General features: G+C 57.7%; 1 protein-coding gene across 1 annotated transcript; it reads right to left on the reverse strand.

The window, feature by feature from the left end:
* Nucleotides 1–704: 704 nt before the first annotated feature.
* Nucleotides 705–18,966, reverse strand: SHF (Src homology 2 domain containing F). The gene is made up of 7 exons (XM_017816992.1): nt 18,493–18,966; nt 11,274–11,403; nt 9,996–10,205; nt 8,323–8,460; nt 5,293–5,464; nt 4,895–5,014; nt 705–1,896 (listed from the first exon to the last, which is right to left on the reverse strand). The coding sequence occupies exons 1-7, from the start codon at nt 18,964–18,966 to the stop codon at nt 1,710–1,712; spliced, it is 1,431 nt and encodes a 476-aa protein (XP_017672481.1). The 3' UTR covers nt 705–1,709.
* Nucleotides 18,967–19,577: the final 611 nt, after the last annotated feature.

Genomic DNA, 19,577 nt, shown 5'->3' on the forward strand with positions numbered 1-19,577 from the left:
AGGAGTGGTAGAGGCTGAGGCATCCTGGAACAAGCCACCACAGCTCTGCAGGCTCTCAACCGCGGGGTGCACTCACAGACCACACTGGCCATGCCCGATGGTCCCCACAGCAGCTCCAAACTGTGAAGGACAAGCCAGGACAGCCATCCCCCAGCTACAAATCGAGCCTGGAATATCCCAGAGCCCTGGATTGTCAAGCGGGATTCCTGCTGTGGCTGCAGTGCCCACCCACACAAGGTCCCTGTGGGACCTTCCATCCATCACCTCTGTGTCCCCCCCCAGCAACCAGCAGGGACAGCTTCTTCCTGGCAGCAGGTAGAGGGGAGGATGATGCTTTTTCACAAAGCCTTCATCAAGCCGCTGCTAACTCACCCCACCGATGCCTGAGCACTTTGCTCTGCTCACAGAAAAGGTTTTGCTGGTCCAGCAGCAAATTTGCTGCTGCCATCCCCATCCAGGGAGCAGAGAGGAAAGGGAATGTGCTGCTGGGGAGTAGCAGTGGGATAAAGCTTAGGCTGAAGCAAGGATGGAGGAAATGTATATTTGTGGGTACAGGAGCAACACCAGGAACAAGTTTAAAAGGCAAGGTATGCATGAAACAGTAAAGAACACCAGATAGAGCTTCAGCCAAAAAAAAGAGGAGCAAGCTGGCCCAAAGACAAGGTGTCAGGAAGACAAAGAACAGGACTGGAGTCAGTAAATACTCAGAGGAAGAGATCAGGAAATCTGTGAAATTCAGGGATTTTGCCTCAGACTTACAACAGGTGAAGGAAAACAAGGAGCCAAAAGATCCTGAAGAGCACCCCCTTCTACAGGGAGTAACAGGCATATCCAAAATTGGCTCGTCACTGCCCATGAAGGGTCTCAAAGACATCGCAAGGACATGACCACCCTTGTCCCCTGTGTCTCGGAGGAGTCAGCTGATTGCTTAGGCACAGAGGGTCTCAGTGCATGCAAAAGCACAGGAAAAATCACTTCACTTAGAGCTTTTGTGTAACAAAATGCCCCTCCCTGCCATTTTGCCACACAGTTGCCCCACTCAGGGTGGGATGCGGGCACAGTCCCCGTGGAGCAGGAGGTGACCATGCACCGCTTTATTAGGCAGTGGTGCTGCACGTGCAGCCCAGGCCGGTCTCTATTTACATTTGGCAAAGGATGGCATTGAGTACCGAGCACCTGTGCAGGTGAGGGCCAGCCTGCCCGGCCCCCTGCACCTCGCTAGCCCCGGGTAGGCCCCGCTCGCCTCCGCCAGCCTCCTCGCCCACAGGCACAGCCCTTTTGTCTCTCATGGGCAGTGCCAGGCACCCTCACAGAGGCACCTCAGGCCTGCTACTGGATGATTTATCCCCGTATTCGCACACACTGCCCCCCCTCCCCGGCATCTCCCAGGCCCCAGCTCCAGTCCTTGTGTCCTGAGCTCTGCCTGGAGGCAGGCGACGGCAGCGGGCAGCCGGCGAGCCCCACTCAGCTCCTCGCACAGGGGGTCCCTCCGGTGCCATGCCAGTGGGCAAACCAGTGCACGGGAGCCCTCCGAGAGAGCAGGACGAGGGGTCCGGCTGCAGCAATCCCCCAACGGCACCGGCCGTGCCCAGCGAGCTGCTCGTGGGCTGACGGTCCGGAGCCCATCCTCGGCATGGCAGCGCTCGGCCCTGCGCATGGGCTGGTTTTGGGTACACCCGGCCTCGAGCCTGGCTCGTGGGGGGTGAGTACTATAGGGTACGGATTGCCACCGGGTAAAGCAAGGACATGTGCTCGGCCCCCTTGATGGGCAGCTTGCGGCTGGCGTAGTGATGGATGATCTCCGGCACGCTGTCGAAGGGCGGGCTGTGCTGACCCAGCACGTACTTGTTCTCCTGGGTCCGGGACAGTTTCATGTGCATGAAACCCTGGCTGCTCCTGCAAGGGCAGATCAAGGTAGGGTTAGGGGGTACAGCTGTCCCAAGCCTCCCCTCAGCTCCTGACCCCCTTACCTGAGACAGGCAGCCTGCCCCTGCAGCTGAGGGGGACACTGCTGGCTCCTGTCCCCATGCAGTGGGGTGTGTGGGATCCATGTGGGGGCAAGGACGGTGCCAAGGCTGGGGTAGGTGTGTGTGGGCAGATAACTGAGGGCATCACCTGGGCAGGACCAACAGCAGCTCTCACTGCAGGCTGACACAGAGGTAGCAGCTTTCACCCTTTACATGTGGAAAAGTCCCTTTTGCAACTGCCCTGGCTCACACAGGACCCCTTCAGCTCACAGATCTCCAGCCTCACCGTGGCAAACCAGGATTTTCTCCTTCGGCCAGCAGCCGAAGGATTTTCTCCTTGCTCCCCCTCCCCACACCACTGCTGCAGGCTCCATAAAACCCGCTCAGCGTAGCGAGGCCATTTCCCGGCACAGCACGGGCACCGAGCCACACCAGGCTGTGCAGGCAGATCCTGCCATGAACACTGATTCCAAGTGATGGGCTAATGGCCCTGTTGCTATTAATTTGCGTCTCCGAGGAGAGCCACAGCCTGTCTGCAGCGTCTGGAATGCACATTACAGCAAAATATTGATGACTTAAAAGCAGACAGGGCCTCATCAGCGATGCTGAGCTGCTTCCAGCACTGCACAGCCCGGCCCCATCCCCCCGACTGGAGACGGGCCGTAATGGACAGCCTGGCTGCATTAGCAGGATGGGTTTGCAATCCATTTAGAGACAGAAGCAAGGAGCCAGCTGTCCCAGGGGATGGCAGAGGGGACAGCCACAGCCCCCCATCAGGGGCCAAGGAAAAGTGATAGCCTGGCCACATCCTGTGTCCCCAGCCAGAGCACTGCCACACGGACCACGGAGAGGTGATGTCGGTTGTGTTTTGCCCAAATCGCTCCACAGGTCTTTGTCATGAGCTCAGGGATGTGGAAAGCACACCCCTGGAGAGAAGCGTGAGGGAACACTCTGCAAACCCCAGCAGACAGGGCAAGGGGCAAGTGCTGCTCCTGCCGAGCACCTTGGAGACATGAGGAACGACCCCACCTTTGCAGCGTGGCCTCAGCCATTCTCAGGGAGGCACAAGCCAGGGGGGAATCATCCTCCAAGCATCTGAGGCAATGACATAACCCTGTCCATGACAGGCAGCGTGGGGCTGCCTAGCCTGAACCAGCCAAGACTGTCACAGCAGGGTTAAGTCCTTCTGGCTGCCTGACCTGCTCCTGCTGCTCTCTCTTGTGCATATTTTTCTTTAAATCAGCACAAAAGAGCTTCAGGTCAGCATCAGGAGCTCTTTTCAGACCATCTCCTCAGCTGTGCCTCCTTACTCAAGGAAAAAAAAAGAAAAGTTGAAAAAAAAATAATAGAGCTGCAGACAGCCAGCTTACAGCTACATAAAAAACATCCCAGGGGATTTTCCTTGAACAGACTCTACAGAGAAAGGCAGTGGAGTAAAAATTCTGCTCCCGAGGCTGTGGGCAAGGACAGGCAATGCCCAAGTAGCTCCTGGATGGGCTGCAGTGTCCCCTGGGGAGGTGGCACACTGCTGCACAGCCACATCCTAGCCACCTGAGAGGAGCATTTTGCCACAAGGCTAAGGATGGGTGGCAAGAAGTAAGCGAAAAACCACCAAGAAATGGGTGACTGGCCTGTGGAGAGGTGATGGAAAGCCACCTTTGGTGATGGAATATCACCTCCCAGGCTCTCCAACACACGTGCTGGCTAATGCCACTCACAAGGTGATGGTGACACCTCTCGCAGCCTCAAATACAGCTCATCAACCAGAAGAAGCTGTTGCTCCAAAATGGCTCAAAATTAAAACATCAGTAAAAATTCTGACATAAAAAAAAAGAAAGGAGGGAACTTTTCTGGAAAGGGTTGTTGGCTAATCTGAAAGCTCCAAGTGCAGAAGGAAGAAAGAATACTTTCAGTGGAACTTCTGCCCTGTTTCGGTGTGAAAGGCAGCAAAAAGCGTGAAACAAAAAAACATGGAGAGAGACAGAGCAATCTAATTCACAGTTGTGCCAGTGGGAAATAAACAGGGAGGCCAAAACCCCTGGGGAACAATGCAGGTAAGAGAGACCACTGGGGAAACTCAAAGTATATTGAGAAAAGCACAGGGATTCGAGGCCTCTTGTTGGGCAGAGATGGCTGAAGTGCTCCATAAATACTTGTTTCCCATCTGGCAGAACAGAGCTAATATGGCTGTCCAGCAGAAGGGCAAGAAGGTATTTGCTCATCCATCATCATCTTCAGACAGTAACAGCTTTGATTTCATGGGTTTGCGCTGCCCCAGGAGCCAGGAAAGAGCTGGATGAGGAGCTGCAGCAATGCTTCATGCAATTTTGGCATTCAGGGAATCTGGAAAACTTGGGGAGGATGTGAAGAACCCCCCAAAAACCCCAAGCAGAAGCCAAGCCATGCTGTGGGGATGAGGTGTCCCTGCTGGCAAACCAGAGCAGGGAAAACCCCCTTCTCTACAATGAGGCTGAGCAATGGCTTCAATGAATCTGTGGGCTGGGGTGGCAGGGATGGGTACCCACATTTCCATCTACAGCAGGATCACATGAACTCTCTTTTCCCATGAAACTAAACTACAAAAAAAGGGGGAACAAGAAGGCAGAGCTGAAAGTGGTAACCAGACACATTTAAGTGAGCAGTGAGGCAGATCATTTGATCCATCTGAAGGATTACTAGCACTGCCAAGGAAGAGCAGCGGGCCTCCACATCTCCAAGCCTTCCCAAGAGATGCTTTTGCCAGACACCAAAACAGAAGCCTGTGCCACACCACAGAAAAGTCTGGACTTCATGTTCCACCCCTTTCTGACCACTTGTGGTCGAGAGTTACTCAGTCGGCATGAGCACAAGTTTACTTGGGGCACCCACCCACAGCACCGGGTCACCCCTGCTGTGGGTCCACGACCCCCCAGCCCCTGCTCACTCACTTCAAGGAGAGGGAGAAGTCGTTCTTGCTGGTCTCGCTGTTGCGCACCAGGTAACTGGCCTCCTTGCACAGCCTCAGCAGCGTCTCCGCGTCCGTCCGGCTGATGGCCCCGTGGTACCAGCTGGAGCGGGGAGAGGGATCAGCTGTGCCAGGCACAGAGCAGACACCCTAGGAAGGGCTCTGCCCTGGGAAAGCAGCAATGCCAGCACCCCGGGGACAGAGCGGGATGGGGGGGCACCACCGGGGTTGGGGGACAAGGGGCAGGGACAAACAGGGCAGAAATGTGGGGCCGGGGACGAAAGGAAGAAGCAGGTCTCCCCAGGGGCTCGTCATGGATCCACAGGGATCCATGAGGCAGGTGGAGGGGTCGGGCAGCCACTTGGGGCAGGCAGGACTCACCACTGGCTCTCCAGGGGTAGGGCAGGGTCAATCCTCTCCCCGACAAAGGGGCCGGGCTCAGCCATCAGCGTCTTCGTGCTCTTGAGGCTGCTGGGGCCGTGTCTGAGGGCAGCCCTGGCCTTCTCCTCCCTGCAGGGCGAGGTGCGGCCGTAGCCCAGCCCCTCCGAGGGACCTGCAAGACAGACCCGTGTCACAGCTGGGGCAGGAACAGGCAGACAGGCCGGGTCCCAGCTTTCCCCCTGTGGGAAGAGCCAGAGACACTTTACATCACACTGGATTCCCTCATGCTGCCCCATCCACTTGTTCTAAGCAAGGGAAGGGCAGCTCTTGGGCTGTTACTCACTGCAGTGCCCAGGCTGGGTGCCCACCACACCAAGCCTGGGGCCAGGGTCTGAGCCCATGGAAAAATATTTCCACAGAGGTTTCAAAAGCTCAGGAGGTTTTGCTAATGCAACCATAGATTCAGCAGCTGCGGCACAGAATTAAGTGAGATGCAGCAAGGAGAGGCTCCCCAATCTTGGGGGGAAAAATTAAAATAAAAAAAAAGAGAGGGGATAGATGGAGCTAAAGGGAGCAGTCGGTTTGGAACCGATGGACATGTTTCTGCTGGCACAAGTAAAACTGGGGTGAGAAAACAATTCCTTGAGGTGGGAAGGGGATATTTTGACTGCAGGTACCTCCCTGATGCAGCCATCTGCCTGGCACCAGCCCAGCCACGGCCCCTGCGCACCAGTGCCAGCAAGCACAAGGGACTGACCGAGCCGTGCCCTGGGGACCAGCCTCCCGCTGCCTGTTATTTCCACACAGGATGATTTCAGCATTAACAATATTGTTTCTCCCTCCTCACGAGAGTTCATTATTGCTCCCCGGCACCACCAGCCCCCTCGCACAAATTACTTATCGATCGGGCAGAGCTGCCTCGGTGTGGGGCTGCGGGGGGCTGATGCTGTAGCAGCACAGTCACACTGCAGGTGGCCGAGACCAGGAGCTGCAGCTCCCAGGACAACTGGGATGTCCCAGGCTGGACAACTTCCCTCCTTGCCATGCTTCCTGGCTGCTGGAGGGAGAGGCAAAAAATACCCCAAGAGGGATGTTTTCCTCTCTAGCAGGGCATCTTCTAAGGTGGCTGTTTGGGCCCCACGCAGGTGAGCAGGACTCCACCCCCCAGCTCTGCGAGGAGGGGAAGGCAGCCAAAAGCAAACCCAGTCAAAATCCTCTGCAGCTTAGCACGGCTTAAACCCCCCTGAGCAGCAGCTCAGGGAGGAGGTGGTGCCCAGCATTAAGCCTTGACAAGCACTGCCTCTGCAGTGCTCTGGCTTTTCACAGGCCACATTCACCCTCGTACATCACACCCTGGCTTCAGTTTCAACTCATCACCTTAAAAAATTGGGGCAATCGTTAAAAAGTCAGACAATCAAACAGCCCAAGTGTTTGCTGGCGGCACAAAGTCATTGCGTTACAGGCTCAGAAGAAATGCATTGCACCTGTCAGAGGGAGGCAGAAGCATGTGCATGATTAAACAGGATATTAAAAACAAGCCCTTAGGAGGAAGAAGACATCCTTCAAGACGTTCAAGTCACCCCCAGACAGGGGAAGTAGAAAATGAGACAAAACTCTGGCAAGATAAACTTAACACAACAAAGCAAGGCAAGTCAGGGGGAAAAAAAAGAGACTCTGTGTTGCTAAACTCAGGAAAAACGACAAACTGATGTGTTCATCAGGAGCAAGATGCACATCAGAGCGACTGTGGGGATAATAAATGATAGGGGAAGAGAAGAGGCTGCATAGCAAAGAGATTAATTTTTCTTGACACCTGCATTCATTGCAGGAAGAGAATCAGGAAGTTCCCACCTGCCAAGACCTTTCTTGTTCAGGACTGATCTCAGCCTGCAGCATCCCTATGGATTAGGGAAATACCCAACACAGCCCTGGCAGAGCAGTCACTTCGCTCTGGAGTGTCCCTGCTATCAGCAGCAAAATCAGCTGTCACCTGCAGCCTCATGCTCAAACCCACCTGGGAGGCAGCAAAAGCCACACTGGTTTTATTCTACAAAGCTCTGCAGAGATCTGGGTAACTGCAGATAAGGAAATCAGCCATCCGCACCTGGCACGTCGCAGTGCCCACCAGGACAGCGTTAGTGACGCATGGGCAGGCACGGCACGCTGCTGCTGCAGAGGAACGGCACGCCTCGTGCCCCAGCTCCCCCCGGTAACAACCCCGTCGTGCCTTTCAGCACACTGCCCCCACCTAATGCTCTTGGCAAAATCCTAATCTACCACAGCATAAGAGCGAGGTCCTTAAAATATTAATAAAGGGTTAAAAGACAAGCAGCAATATTTGGCTTTCATAAGCGAGACTGCCGGCAGTGTCCAAGGGGGATTTGCCTAGGGGCTCTGTGCTCGGCACACACAAAAAAGCCTTCACAACAAGGCAAACCTGAGATGACAAAGTGTACCTGGGAGATTTGGCTGCTCAGGATAGCAAAAGCGAGAGCGGAGAATCCAGAGGGACCTCCTGCCACTGAGCAGCAAGGTAATAAAACAGCAGAGGAAACAGAGCAGCGCTAAATGATGAAGAGGGAAAAAAACAGCCCCAAATTCAGCGCGCTGGGACCTGAATTAGCTGCTAGCACACCTGTAAGGGACCTGGGCATTATGAGTTGCAAGAAAACATCAGCTAAATGCTCAGAACAGTTGTCGAGACAACCATAAAGGCAGCCATCAAACATTGGGAATTTGGAGGCAAAGAGGGGAGAACAAAAGAGACAGTACTAACTCTGCCACCAAATAATCTCCTGCCGCAAGCAAAGAGGCACAGTAAAGCTGGAGAAGGTGCAGGAGAGGCGAGGACAAATGTCTGGTGTCCAGTACAGGACAACTGAAGGGGCCAGGAGGGGCTGGGGGAGGGCAGAGGAGGAGGGTGGGTGTCTGGCAGTGCCCTGGGCAAGCCCTGAGGCGTGGCAGCGAGGCAGGGTCACAGCGAGTGCCGGCGCAGCCCCCCCGGACACCCCCCTGTCACGCAAGACCCACCATTGGCGTCTTCATAGCTGTGCTGGCCGTGCTGCGGAGGGACGGGGGCACCGGCCTCGCCGTCCGGGGGGCTTTCACCGCTGTCCAGCTGTCCCACCGGCGGGGGCCATGGCAGGTCTTTAATGACCTTGATTTCAACTGGATTGGGGGCAGGAGGGGGCGGGGGTGTGGGAAAGAGAGAGAAAAGAGAAAGAGAAAGAGAGAAAGAAAGGGCTTAGAAAAAACCATCAGCAACACCAGAGGGCCCATGGAGAAGAGCAGTTTTGGGGGGAAAGACCTGAGGACTAAATTCCCAGGAGCCTCATGTCAGCTTGGTCATCTCATCCCCTTCACAGCACCAAGTAGGAACAGGCCTGAGGCAGGGCACATTCCTGATGGAGAGACCCTGTTCCTCCATCAGCTTTTCCAGCCAATCCTCTCTGGGGCATGGGGGAGGCTGTGATCACCCCGTTACACATACATGTCCCTCGGAGGGACCTTGGCCAAACATCCCATTGCCATCTGTCCTGCCCATGCATTCATCTTGCCCTGGGGGCTTCCCAGCCACCCACAGGATCCACGTTTCCCTGCCAGGCAGGTTGCAGTCTTGTTCCAGTACCAAATGTCCATCAGCAGGGGTCCCAGGGGTCCCCCCAAAGGGGGAATGGGTCAGCAGAGAGATTTTGGCATCACAGGAGGGGAAAAATATCCTCCAAGACACAGCAGGACCTGCTGTGGCTTCAGGAAAAAACAGGCAGCAGGTCCCAACATGGCCTAGGGCATGGCAACCTGATTCCCTCCGGACTCAGAGCAAGGCCTGAAGCACCCTGGGCAGTGCTCATGTGCATCCACATGTGAGCCACACCTGAGAACACACCACTTCCACCCAGGGACATGGAGCAAGGTGGCTCATCTGGCCAGATCTAGAGCATAGACACCTCAGCACAAACCCAGCCCAGCAGGGCACCATGTTCCGTGATGGAGCCCAACAAGCCGAATCCTTGGCACAGTGACCCCAGGAACAAGTAGACACTGTGCCATTGAACCCAGAACACACATCTCCAGCTTGCAGTGCTCAAACCCAAAAGGTGAACCACTCCTCGAGCCCAAATCTCCACATCTCTCTCTGCCAGCATCTCCACACAGCACTGCCAGTCCAAGCGCCCTGCACGCCAGCTGCAGCAGACACACAATGCTGCAATTAAAATGCATCCTAGATAAGAGTGTGGCAATTAGCCAGCACCGGTGGAGGAGCCAGCGCTAATGCACAGCATGGATTTCCTCATTACCAAACACAAACACAATCGATCCCACAGCACGGATAAATAGGTCAGGGAGGCTGGACAAAGCCTGGCCGAAGGCTCCTTGGGGATCCTCCTGCTCCCAGGAAGGAGGGATCTGCTTGAGCCCAGGGCCGAGCCTCTCCCCTGCAATCCAAGGTTGGGGGTGTTAACTTGCACCAGAGGCTGTGATCAGTCAGGGCAGGGAAGAGGCAAAGGGAGCCAAGGCAGTCCTATCCATCACTGCCCAGCCTGGCTCCCTGCTCAGAGAAACAGCTTCTGCAAGTGCACAAGCACTCTCTGGGCCACAGAAATGCAGATGCCAACACTACTGATCCCCAGAAGATGAAGGAGCCCCAAGAATCCAGCTTCACAAAAAGTGCTGGTTGCTTTATGGCTGCTCCCATCACTCACCTGCGAAGGCTTTGGAGATCCGCTCCTTCTTCCACTCCCAGGGCTGGTCGTACTCCTCTGGTGGCCGCTCGTCGTCCTCGGGCAGCCGGGACTCCCTGGGCCTGGGGCAGGCCGGGCGCTCACTGTCCATGTCCAGCACAGGCTCGTAGGGAGTGTCGTAGAGGTGCAGCGGCCGGGCAGGAGCCTCCCGTAAGCCCTTCTGGCGGATCTCTGGCAGTAGAAGAGGGAAAAGACTATGAGCTTTCTGTTCAACACAGCCTGGCCACAGTCCCTGAAGCCCAGCTAAATGACAGGGCTCAATGTCACCCAGAGGTGAAATGGGATAGGGAGTGTCAGTGATAGACGAGACCCCCCCCAAACCTTCAGCAAGCACCTGCCAAAAGCAGGGGAGCTGCTGGGCAGCCAGGGCCTGAGCAGTTCACAGCACTAAGATCTCCATAGTACATCATCATTCTAACTCATGGGCAGCCCTGCAAAGCAGGATCCATGGGGACAGAGCATCCCTGAGCCTGATTTCCTGCAAGCAGCTAGGTTGGGTTTCTCCCCTGGACACCCAGGGGAGTGTGGCTGGTTTAATAAAACGCCCTTCCCTCATGCAAAACAAAGTCTCTTCCACAGGCACAAGCAGCCTTTCCACTGCTTGCTGATTTTTCCAAGAAATACAATGGTCTGCTCCAAAAAGCCACATGAGCTTTCCAGAAACCACTTGCTCCAGGAAAACCACAGAACTGCAAAGCAGAGCCAGAGCCTGTGCCTGAGCAGAGCCTAGAGCGCACGAGCCAGCATGGTGATCCTGAGCGCTGCCTTCAGGAGCACACACTCCCACCTCACTGCCTTCCCAGCCCCAAACAGGCCCACTGGGGACCCTGCTGCTGCGGCAGACACAGCATGCTCTGGCCCAGTCCTAACAGAATTAAATAGCTCCCATATCCATCTTAGTTTTAAGCCAGATGCATGGAATGTCAGGTCCCTCCTGGCTCAGCCTGGCAAGTGGGGTCTCAGGGGGCAGCATCGCAGGGAGAGATGTGCCTGTATGGCCCAGGCAGCCTTTGAGTGCTCTGGCTCTGCCAAACCCAATGCACATGGATAAAGCTGGGAAAATCTGCCTACAAAGTAGCTGTTCCCCATCACAGCAATCACCCAGGTTTGCCTTATCTGGGGGACCTGGTGCTGTCACAGGCTGCAAGGAACAGAGTACAGTGACAACTAAACTGAGGGAGTTTGCACGACCAAAGAGAGGTGCAAAGAGCGGCCTTTGCATGGAGCCTTCCACCTTACCAGCCATCATCTTCTGGGCTTCATATGGCTCCATATATCCATCATTCTCAGTCACCTTCTCCAGCCCTGTCTGGCTACCTGCCACCTGCGCCGCATCGAAGGGATCTGCGTAGTCCTCCAGGACAGCCAGCTGGAAGAGGGGAAGGGTAGGAGAAAGGTTAGGGTAGTCCCTGCCTTTTCTGGGGGGTGCAGGGAGCTCACCATGAGCTCTGCTAGCAGCAGCCAGAGTGGCTGCCGGGAGCCCAAACCTGCATCATGGCAGCCCCCAGAGCAGGTGCTGGCTGGCAGCTGACAGCTTTCCAGGCACCAGCACTCGGCCATGGAAACGCTCCAGCCTTTGTCCCAAAAGCTGGGATGGAGCCAAGCAGAGCAGAAGGCGGCCTGGCCCCCTCCCTCACGATGGGGCTCAGCACTCGCAGTGCCCACGCAGACACCCGGCTGGGTCCCGGTGTGGCACAGGGCTGCCGGCAGGGCCATACCCCCACAGCACACAGATCTCTACCTGTACACAGCCACGTTTCCTCTCCCAAGGTGGAGCAGGGGCACAGATCCCAGAATAGGGGTGTCAGCTGGCACTGGCACGACTGGGAACTCACTGGTTGTTTTCCAGGACTCCTGTGGGCATGTTTGAAGAGGTTTTCTGACAAAAGGGCTGAGAACAGCTTATAGCTTCCTCTCCGCTCCTTCCCAGGCCCCTGCAGCATCCCCGGATGCGCCCCAAATAACACAAGACAGGGCTTTCCTCTGGAAAGCAGGACCAGGAGCCTCTCAAGTGCCATATCACAGGGATGGCACAAAATTCCCACGGTCTGCACTTTCTAGTGAAAAGGAGACAATCCTGCAGTAGGATATGCAGCACGTCCCACAGCTCATTCCCTTCCAGCACTGGAGCCACATGTCTGCTCCAGTATCTCAGTAGCTTGCCGGCGAGGGCACCCCATCACATGATGCTGCAGTCCACAAGAAGCCTGGAGCTGTACATCCCACCTCCAGCCCCAAAGCCTGCTCCCAAGATGGGGCCAGGCAATACTTCCAACAGCATCCAAGTGCACCCAAGCACCTTGTCCAACCAGACACAAACCCCCAGCTTGCAGGGGGGGGTTTGTTACCACAACACAGGCTATGCAGATGTCCCACAGTAACAACCAAATGTCCCAAACTGGCCTGGCAACTGGTGGGATTACCACTTGGTGCCAGGCTCCATCCTCACTGCCACGCTGCCCCTGCTCCTGGACAGCCTTGGAGATCAAGGCTGCTCACACATTCCTCTGCAGCTCCAATAATCGGCTTAAAACAAAACACTTCTCCCTCCTTCCTGTGCAAAACGCCCAACAATAGCCTGTAGCAGCAAAACCCAGCAGGAAAAGGGAACAGGAACTGGAGCTGTAAACACCTCCATGCAGCCCCGAGCCTTCACATCCCTATGAGCTATAGGAGGAACATGGTTCTCCGTGCCCGGCTCACCACCTCCTCCATATACATCCCGGCTCCCTGGGCAGCCAATGCAGTGGGGACCTGAGTCAGCCCTCCAAGTCTGGTCCCTCCATACCAGGGCACAAGCAAGCAGATCATCCCCAGAGCACACCCCGCCAGCCACAGGGCTCACAGCCACCCTGGGCAAGCAGAAAGGGGGGACAGCAGATGCTCTCACCCCTTGGCAAGGCAGCAGCAGGACAGACAGCTGCTAGGGGCACCAGCTCTACCCAAGCCACAGCCTGGTGCCAGCGAGGCCCCTGGTTTTGCAATCTGCTCTCACCTTCATCATCCAAGGGACGACGTGGCATCACTCAGGTCCTGCCAAGCACCAGGGACACCAAGGGGCAACACCAAGCCCAGGGGGCTGCAGCCCTTTGCTTGCCACCACCGGGGCAAAACCCCCCAGGGAAATGCAAGCTGTTGGTGACTTTTGCAGCTGCTTGGTCACCAGGACCTGCTTCCCACCTGCTGCCCGTGAGATCCCAAGGGCAGATCAGCAGTGCTGCTCCAAACACCTGGGAGATCCCATGGGCTGCTCCCACACCTTGGAAGCTGCAAAGAGGTTCTCGCTGCACCACATCTGTGGAGCACAGTCCAGTGCCAGTGACAGTACCTTCACACAGATGCTTGTGTCAAATGAGCTCATGTAGCGAGCCCCAGCCTCCTTACATACACAAATCCCCTAAAATGGCTCAATAGGCAAGGCGGGCAAACAGGCAGGACCATGCCCAACACTCACCCTTTGCAGAGAGCTCTCATGGCTTCGAGCATGCTGGGGGCTGTGAAATGCAATCTGTTGACCCTTCTGGGCTCAAAAAGGGGTTAGCTGTCCATTCCTCCAGCCCCAAGCCCAACCTGCCCATATTCAAACCTGCCATGAACCCCGTGTTTCTAGATGCATTTTGCTAGACCTGGCTGGCTGCCGGTGCCAGTCCTGGACCCTCTCTCTGCCCCATACACACAGAGCAGCTTCAGGCAAGACAAGCCTGAGAGGCTCCCCTGCTTGCAGTAGTTGCTCTGTCAGAGAATCATTAAGGTTGGAAAAGTCCTCCAAGATCATCAAGCCCAACCTTATTTCCAAGCATATTCCTTCAGCATTTGGGACTGGTTTCTCAGAAGAGAAACACATAAGCTTCAGCTAGCTCACAGAGTGGCCCCCACTCAGATGCCTCCAGGTCTAGAAAGCAGAAGATGGTAGAGAATCCTAACAGGTCTCTGTCAAGACCCCTAAAACTGGATATTTTGCTCACAGAGGGGTGCAGAGGCACTCAGGGAGACTACACAGGCTCTGCGGGCAGAGGATGTGGTTTGCTGGGCTTAGGTTGGACCCAGAGCAAATGGCTCACTGCCTCAAGGATGCCGCTTCATAGGAGTGAGGTCTCCCAACTGTAGCATGCTGAGAACATAAACTCACCTGTTTTTTAAATGGTCAGATATTACAGCAAAAAGCCACAGAAAAGGTGAGGAGGCAATTCCTGTCTCCAGGAGCATCACAACCTCGGTATGCACAAGCAAGCACGGGAGAACTGCTACCATGAGCCCCAAGGCTGAGGGGTTGGAGGCTCCAGCCAGTGCCAGGAACGGGGCAAACAGCAGGGATCACACCATTGCTGGGTGCATCCTAATCCCCTTGCACGTGGAGCCGAATTAGGGTTGCCCAGGAAACTGCATCTCTGACATTTCCTAAGCATGCACGGCTCTCAGCAGCAGCCATAGGACACACAGCTGCTCCCCAGTGCAGAAGGCCACAGCTGCTGGCAGGGCAGCTCCCAGGGTGCTCCAGGCTCCTCCACTTCGGTCAAAGGCCAGGCATTTCCATGCTTTGCTCGTGCTCCATGTCACAGAGGATGCTGCTGACCACCTGCTGATCCTAGCGCCTGGGTACGGAGGCATCGCCTGCTCATACACAGCACAAGCTCTGCAAGATTGGAAATAATTTGGGTGCAAAGCAAAAGCCCGACTGCAAAGCCACCACCCCAGGGCAGCTCTTGGTGCAGACTAGTCCTTCAGGGAGCAGCTGGGCACTGCTGGCATCTGGACACACGTCCTGCTTGAGCATAGGAGTGTTTTTCAAACCATGTGTTATCTGCCATATAGTGTTATCTGCCCAGAGTGCTATCTGCCATGGCAATGCACATCCAGATCCCTGCTGCAGTTCTGAGGCTAGTCTCACTCTATTATTTATGCCAACAGTAAGAAAAAAAAAGAAAATCAAAGGAAAATTAAGGTGAAGAACCAGATCATCACTGGGCTCTGACAAATGGCTGCAGTAAAAACGCTGCCCACCAGTCAAGGCAACAGACCACAGCTCTCCAAGAGCATTCACAGTTCAGACACCGAGATCCCAGGGCAGAGCTGGGGCTCTTCACCCCATCTTGCCTAGAAACATTCTACCTGCCCCCACAAGATGCTCCACTCTATAAAGAGGTTCCCAGAGAGTATCCTGGGAGATCCTTCACTTTAAAAACAAGTTTCTTGTCCTGGACATAAAGCGTGTTTGGGGTCCCCTCAGGAGATTGCTGGGTTTAACCAAATTCAGTTCATTCTGTCAGGTGCAAAATTCCCCCAGTTTTACACATCTGGCAGCTTGGCTTTCGGTAGGTGCTGAAGCCAAACCCAAAAGTAAACAGAGCACTATCTCCAAGAAGGGTCTGGTCCGCAGCCCACGGAGCACGGTTGGGCCAGGCAGGGAGCCCACGGCTGCACTCGTGGCACGGGAGGAGGGAGCAGGGGGTGGACAGCACGGCATCGTGTAAGATGACTCAGTTCAAGGAGGCTCTCACAGGAAAGACACACGCCCAGGAGCTTCCTGGCCGGCCGTTCCCACACCCTGCGGCACTGACCCTGCGCTCACAGCAAGAACGGCAGCAACCGGTCCTGGCGGGCACAGGACAGAGATGTCCCCAGGCAGATCCTCAACACCATCCTCAAGCACACTGTGCCCCAGGTTCAGGTGTCCACATGCAAGAAGGTCCCTCCTCACATCTTTCCCCACAGCACCCCAGTGCTCCTTGTGCCTAATCCAAACAGGCAGAGAAGACACCTTCAGGGCATCCACCTGGCTCAGGTGAACCACACAGGGCCAGTCCGCTGTCCACTCTGTGGGGAAGGGCCTGGCAGACCAAGCAGATGGAGAAGGATCTGTGCTGGTCCCCACCATGCCCAGTAGGGTTTGGAGAGCAGTAGGAGCCATTGCAGAGCTCACTCTAACGTGTCCCCACAAGATGCTGCAGATCCCACACAAGGTGGAAAGATGTGCCGGCTCATGCTACAGCAGTGAAGCATCGTGCAGCCCAGGCAGGAAGGATGCCACTGCCAAGATGTTCCTGCCCTGTCTTCCATTCTCCTGAAGGGTCACACCAGCTATAGCAGGCACAGGGCTCCCAGGGAACACGGTCAGCCCCCAGACTCAACCCAGTGCCCGTTCTGCAAACCACACGGCCTCAGCCAAACCACTGAACCAGGAAATGGTGGCTGCTCCTTCCACTTCTGTCCATCCTCATCATCCCCACTCAGGACTGCACATTTTATTAGAGTGATTTTCACCATTAACAAAAACCCTCTCTGCTCCAGCAGCCTCGCCTGTACCCAGAATTATACTTCTCATTCATCTCCAGCCTCACCACAACCCAAGGCTCACATCTGTGGGTCTGGAGTCCCAGTCCCTGCAGCAGGCAGGGAACAGTGCCCACGGCCTCTTCCTTAGGCGTGGGAGCACTGATCCCCCTGCACAACCATCATCTCAGCAGAGGCTCCAGCCCAGCCCCAGCATCCCTTCCCTGCTCCAGAACACCTTGAAATCACCAAAAGCAAGGGTCACAAGCAGCAGTAACTCTCCAGCAGGCACCTCCATCCTCCTGCACCACCTCCAGGAAGAGCCACCATGAGGTTGGAGCAGCTGGGGAACCCTCCCACCACTCAGCCCAGCACCAAGGCCAGCAGATGGGAGCTGACACAGGCATATCAGCCCAACAGAGATGCTCCACGTGGTGGATGCTCCCTGGCTCCTCCAGGGGAACTATTTTAATGGAGAGCTGCATTGGAGCTATTTTAATGGAGAGCACTATCAGCGCTCCAGCTTCACCCAGCCTCTGGAGTTCTGCCTGGATGTCCATCACATACCAGGAAACCTCCTCCCCAGAGAGGCACGAGGGAGATCAGCAGTAATCTAATCACCATCTATCTTGGACAAGATCAAGGATCTTCTTCAGCCCAGCGCTGTTAGCAGGGTTTCCCCAAATGTATCCCAGCTTCTGAGTTTTCTCTAAACTTTCCAGATTCTGCCCAGCCTTCAGATGCCCAAACAGCCTGGCTGTACCTGTCAGCAGTCCCTGCTTCCCTCAGCTCCTGCTCACCCCTTTGCATATCACGGCCTGAGTCCTTCCTATGACAACCACCCGCTCCTGCTCCCTCTGATCCCGCAATGCCTGTTCCAAAGGAAAAACCATTCCAAGTCAGCAAACCACAGCACCACAGTGGCACCTCAGGTCCCTGCTGCCAGAGCCTCCCCCTCCTCTGCTGCCCACTGCAACCAGTTTACACAGCTCAAAAGGGGGGCTCTGCTGGGCCCCTCTGGAAACCTCAAAAAAGCAATCAGTCAGCACGAGCAACTTCCAGAGATCCACCAGCAACAAGTTTTTCTATCTGCTTAAAACACTCCCGAGCAGATTTTGCTTGGTGCTCATTTCACCAGGGCCACGGATGGGATCACTGACTGTATCCACCATTCCCTCCGCCAGCCAGCCAGATCTGCAATCCCGTCGAGTTCGCCTGACAAGCCCCGTCTTGCAGGCGGCAGCGCTAGCGGGCACTAATTACCCCTCCTGCCTTTATTTGCGCAGTCCCCGCATCAGCCGCTCCGCCAAGGCAGAGAGGTTCGGCACCAACGGCCGCAGCCCCGGCAGGGTTTATCCTCCACCAGGTCCTTGTGCCACTAACAGCCCGCCTCCCCACGGGGGTCTTCTCCCAGTCTCTTGCCTCTCACCGGGGATGTTTCTCGCCTCCTTGCCAGCGCCGGGAGCGCCAGGCTCTGCTCTCGCCCCGGAGCAGCCGGCGGAGAGGCGGCAGACAAAGAGGCGCTGAGGCTCCCTGACAAAGCAGCTCGGCAGCTCAGAGGGCTCGGCCGCCGCCGCTGGCACGGGCACCCCGGGCACGGGGGCACTGGGAGACCCGCGCCGCCGGGCACGGAGCGCTGGGAGGCCCAGGAGCATCGGCCCCAGCATCGGAGGCCACCGCAGACGGTCCTGTGCCGCTCGGGGCCTTTCCAGGCTGGAAGGTCTTCACCTCCGTAGAGCACCAAGCACTTGGCTGCAAAGAAACGGCACGAGGGGAGGGCGAAGGTGGCCGACAACTCCGCACTCTCGCCCCTCGGCGAGCGCGCTTCCTGATGGGGCTCCCACTTGCCTCCCGCGGGAGCCGCAGGAGGACCCGGGCCCGTCCCCGTCCCCGCTGACGTGTGCCCGGCATGTCTATGCTGCCGGGCCACGGGGGGAAACCCGGCACGGGAGCCCCGCGGAGCCTGGCCGTGACCCCCCCCACCACCTCTGGTACTCGAGGATCCTAACTCTGCTCCTTACTGTGGGTGCCAGGGGTCTGGCAGGACCACCGAGGGCATCTCCGTGACCGGGGCGCTCCACCTGCCCCGGGGGTCCTGCTCGGCTCCTCACGGCGGAGTCACCCAGGGCATCCCCCGTGCCAGCACACCGCGGGGAGGGCGGCGGGGCGCCCATGCCCGGTCACTCACCTCTTGCGGCGGCTCGTCGGGCGGCTCGGGGCCGGCCGGGGGTGAGCTGGGGGCGGCGGGCACCAGCGGCGGCGGCGGGGGGCTGACGGGCACCTTCTCCACCGCCTCCACCTTGATGAGCCGGTGCTTGGGCGAGACGTAGCGGGGCCCGTCGGGGGCGGCGGCGGCGGGTGGCGGGCCGCTGTAGGGGTCCTCGAAGTCGCGCTCCTTCTGCAGCCGGTAGGCCGCCACGATGTCGGGCTGGGCGGCGGCCAGCGGCTCGGCCGCGCCCCCGGGCGGCGGGGGCGGCTGCGGCGGCGGCCCGGCGCGGTAGTCGGGCTTGGGCGGCGCGGGGGGCGCGGGCCGGGCGCTGCGGAAGCCCAGGTGCTCGCGGAGCCAGCGGGCCATGGTGCCCACGCACTGCGGGGCCCCGCCGGCCCCCGCCCCGCCGCCGCCGCCGCCGCGCTCCGAGCCGGCCGCTCCGCTCAGCAGCATCGGCGCCGGCGGACTGAGCGCGGCGGCGGGGCCGGGGGGGCCGCGGGGGAGGCGGCCGGGGGAGGCGGCCAGTGCCACCTGCCGGAGCGCCGGGTGCGGGGCCTCCCCCGCCCCGCCCGCGCCGCGGCCCCGCGCCCGCTCCCCCCGGCACGGACCGGCGCGGCCCTGAACGCGGCCCGGCCTCCCCGGCCCGCCTCCCCCGGGGCCCGCCCCGCTCCCCGCCGCCTTCCGCCGCGCCCGGCCCGCGCCGGCTCGGCCCTCCCCGCCGCTCCGGGCCGCCCCCCGCGCTCTCGGCTCTCTCAGCGCGGCCTCGGGCGCGATCCGGCCCCGGCGCTGGCCCCCAGACACCCCGGGGCATCCCCCGGCGCCGGGAGAAGGGACACCGGGGAGGCGGCCGGCGAGGTAGAGGCGACAGAGGGTCCCTCGTGGAATCACATGTGCCCTGAGCTGGAAGGGACCTGCGAGGCTTATCGAGTCCAACTCCGCGGTGCAAACCCGCTGCCTGGGAGGTGTTGGTGGGACCAGCCCCTTGCAGGACCCCCGGAGCAGATCGCTCCAGAGAGTCACTGAAACAGCCACCAGGCTGGCACTGCAGGAAGGAGTGAGCGGGG

The sequence above is a fragment of the Lepidothrix coronata genome, unplaced genomic scaffold (genome assembly GCF_001604755.1).
Source record: "Lepidothrix coronata isolate B3197 unplaced genomic scaffold, Lepidothrix_coronata-1.0 Scaffold58, whole genome shotgun sequence".
Classification (NCBI taxonomy): Eukaryota; Metazoa; Chordata; class Aves; order Passeriformes; family Pipridae; genus Lepidothrix; species Lepidothrix coronata.

Coding starts and splice junctions, on each gene's coding strand:
- SHF (XM_017816992.1), bottom strand. CDS start 18,966: ATGCTGCTGAGCGGAGCGGCCGGCTCGGAGCGCGGCGGCGGCGGCGGC. Junction 11,404..18,492: donor CCGACGAGCCGCCGCAAGAG/GTGAGTGACCGG, acceptor CCCCTCTTCCAG/CTGGCTGTCCTGGAGGACTA. Junction 10,206..11,273: donor AGCCCAGAAGATGATGGCTG/GTAAGGTGGAAG, acceptor TTCTACTGCCAG/AGATCCGCCAGAAGGGCTTA.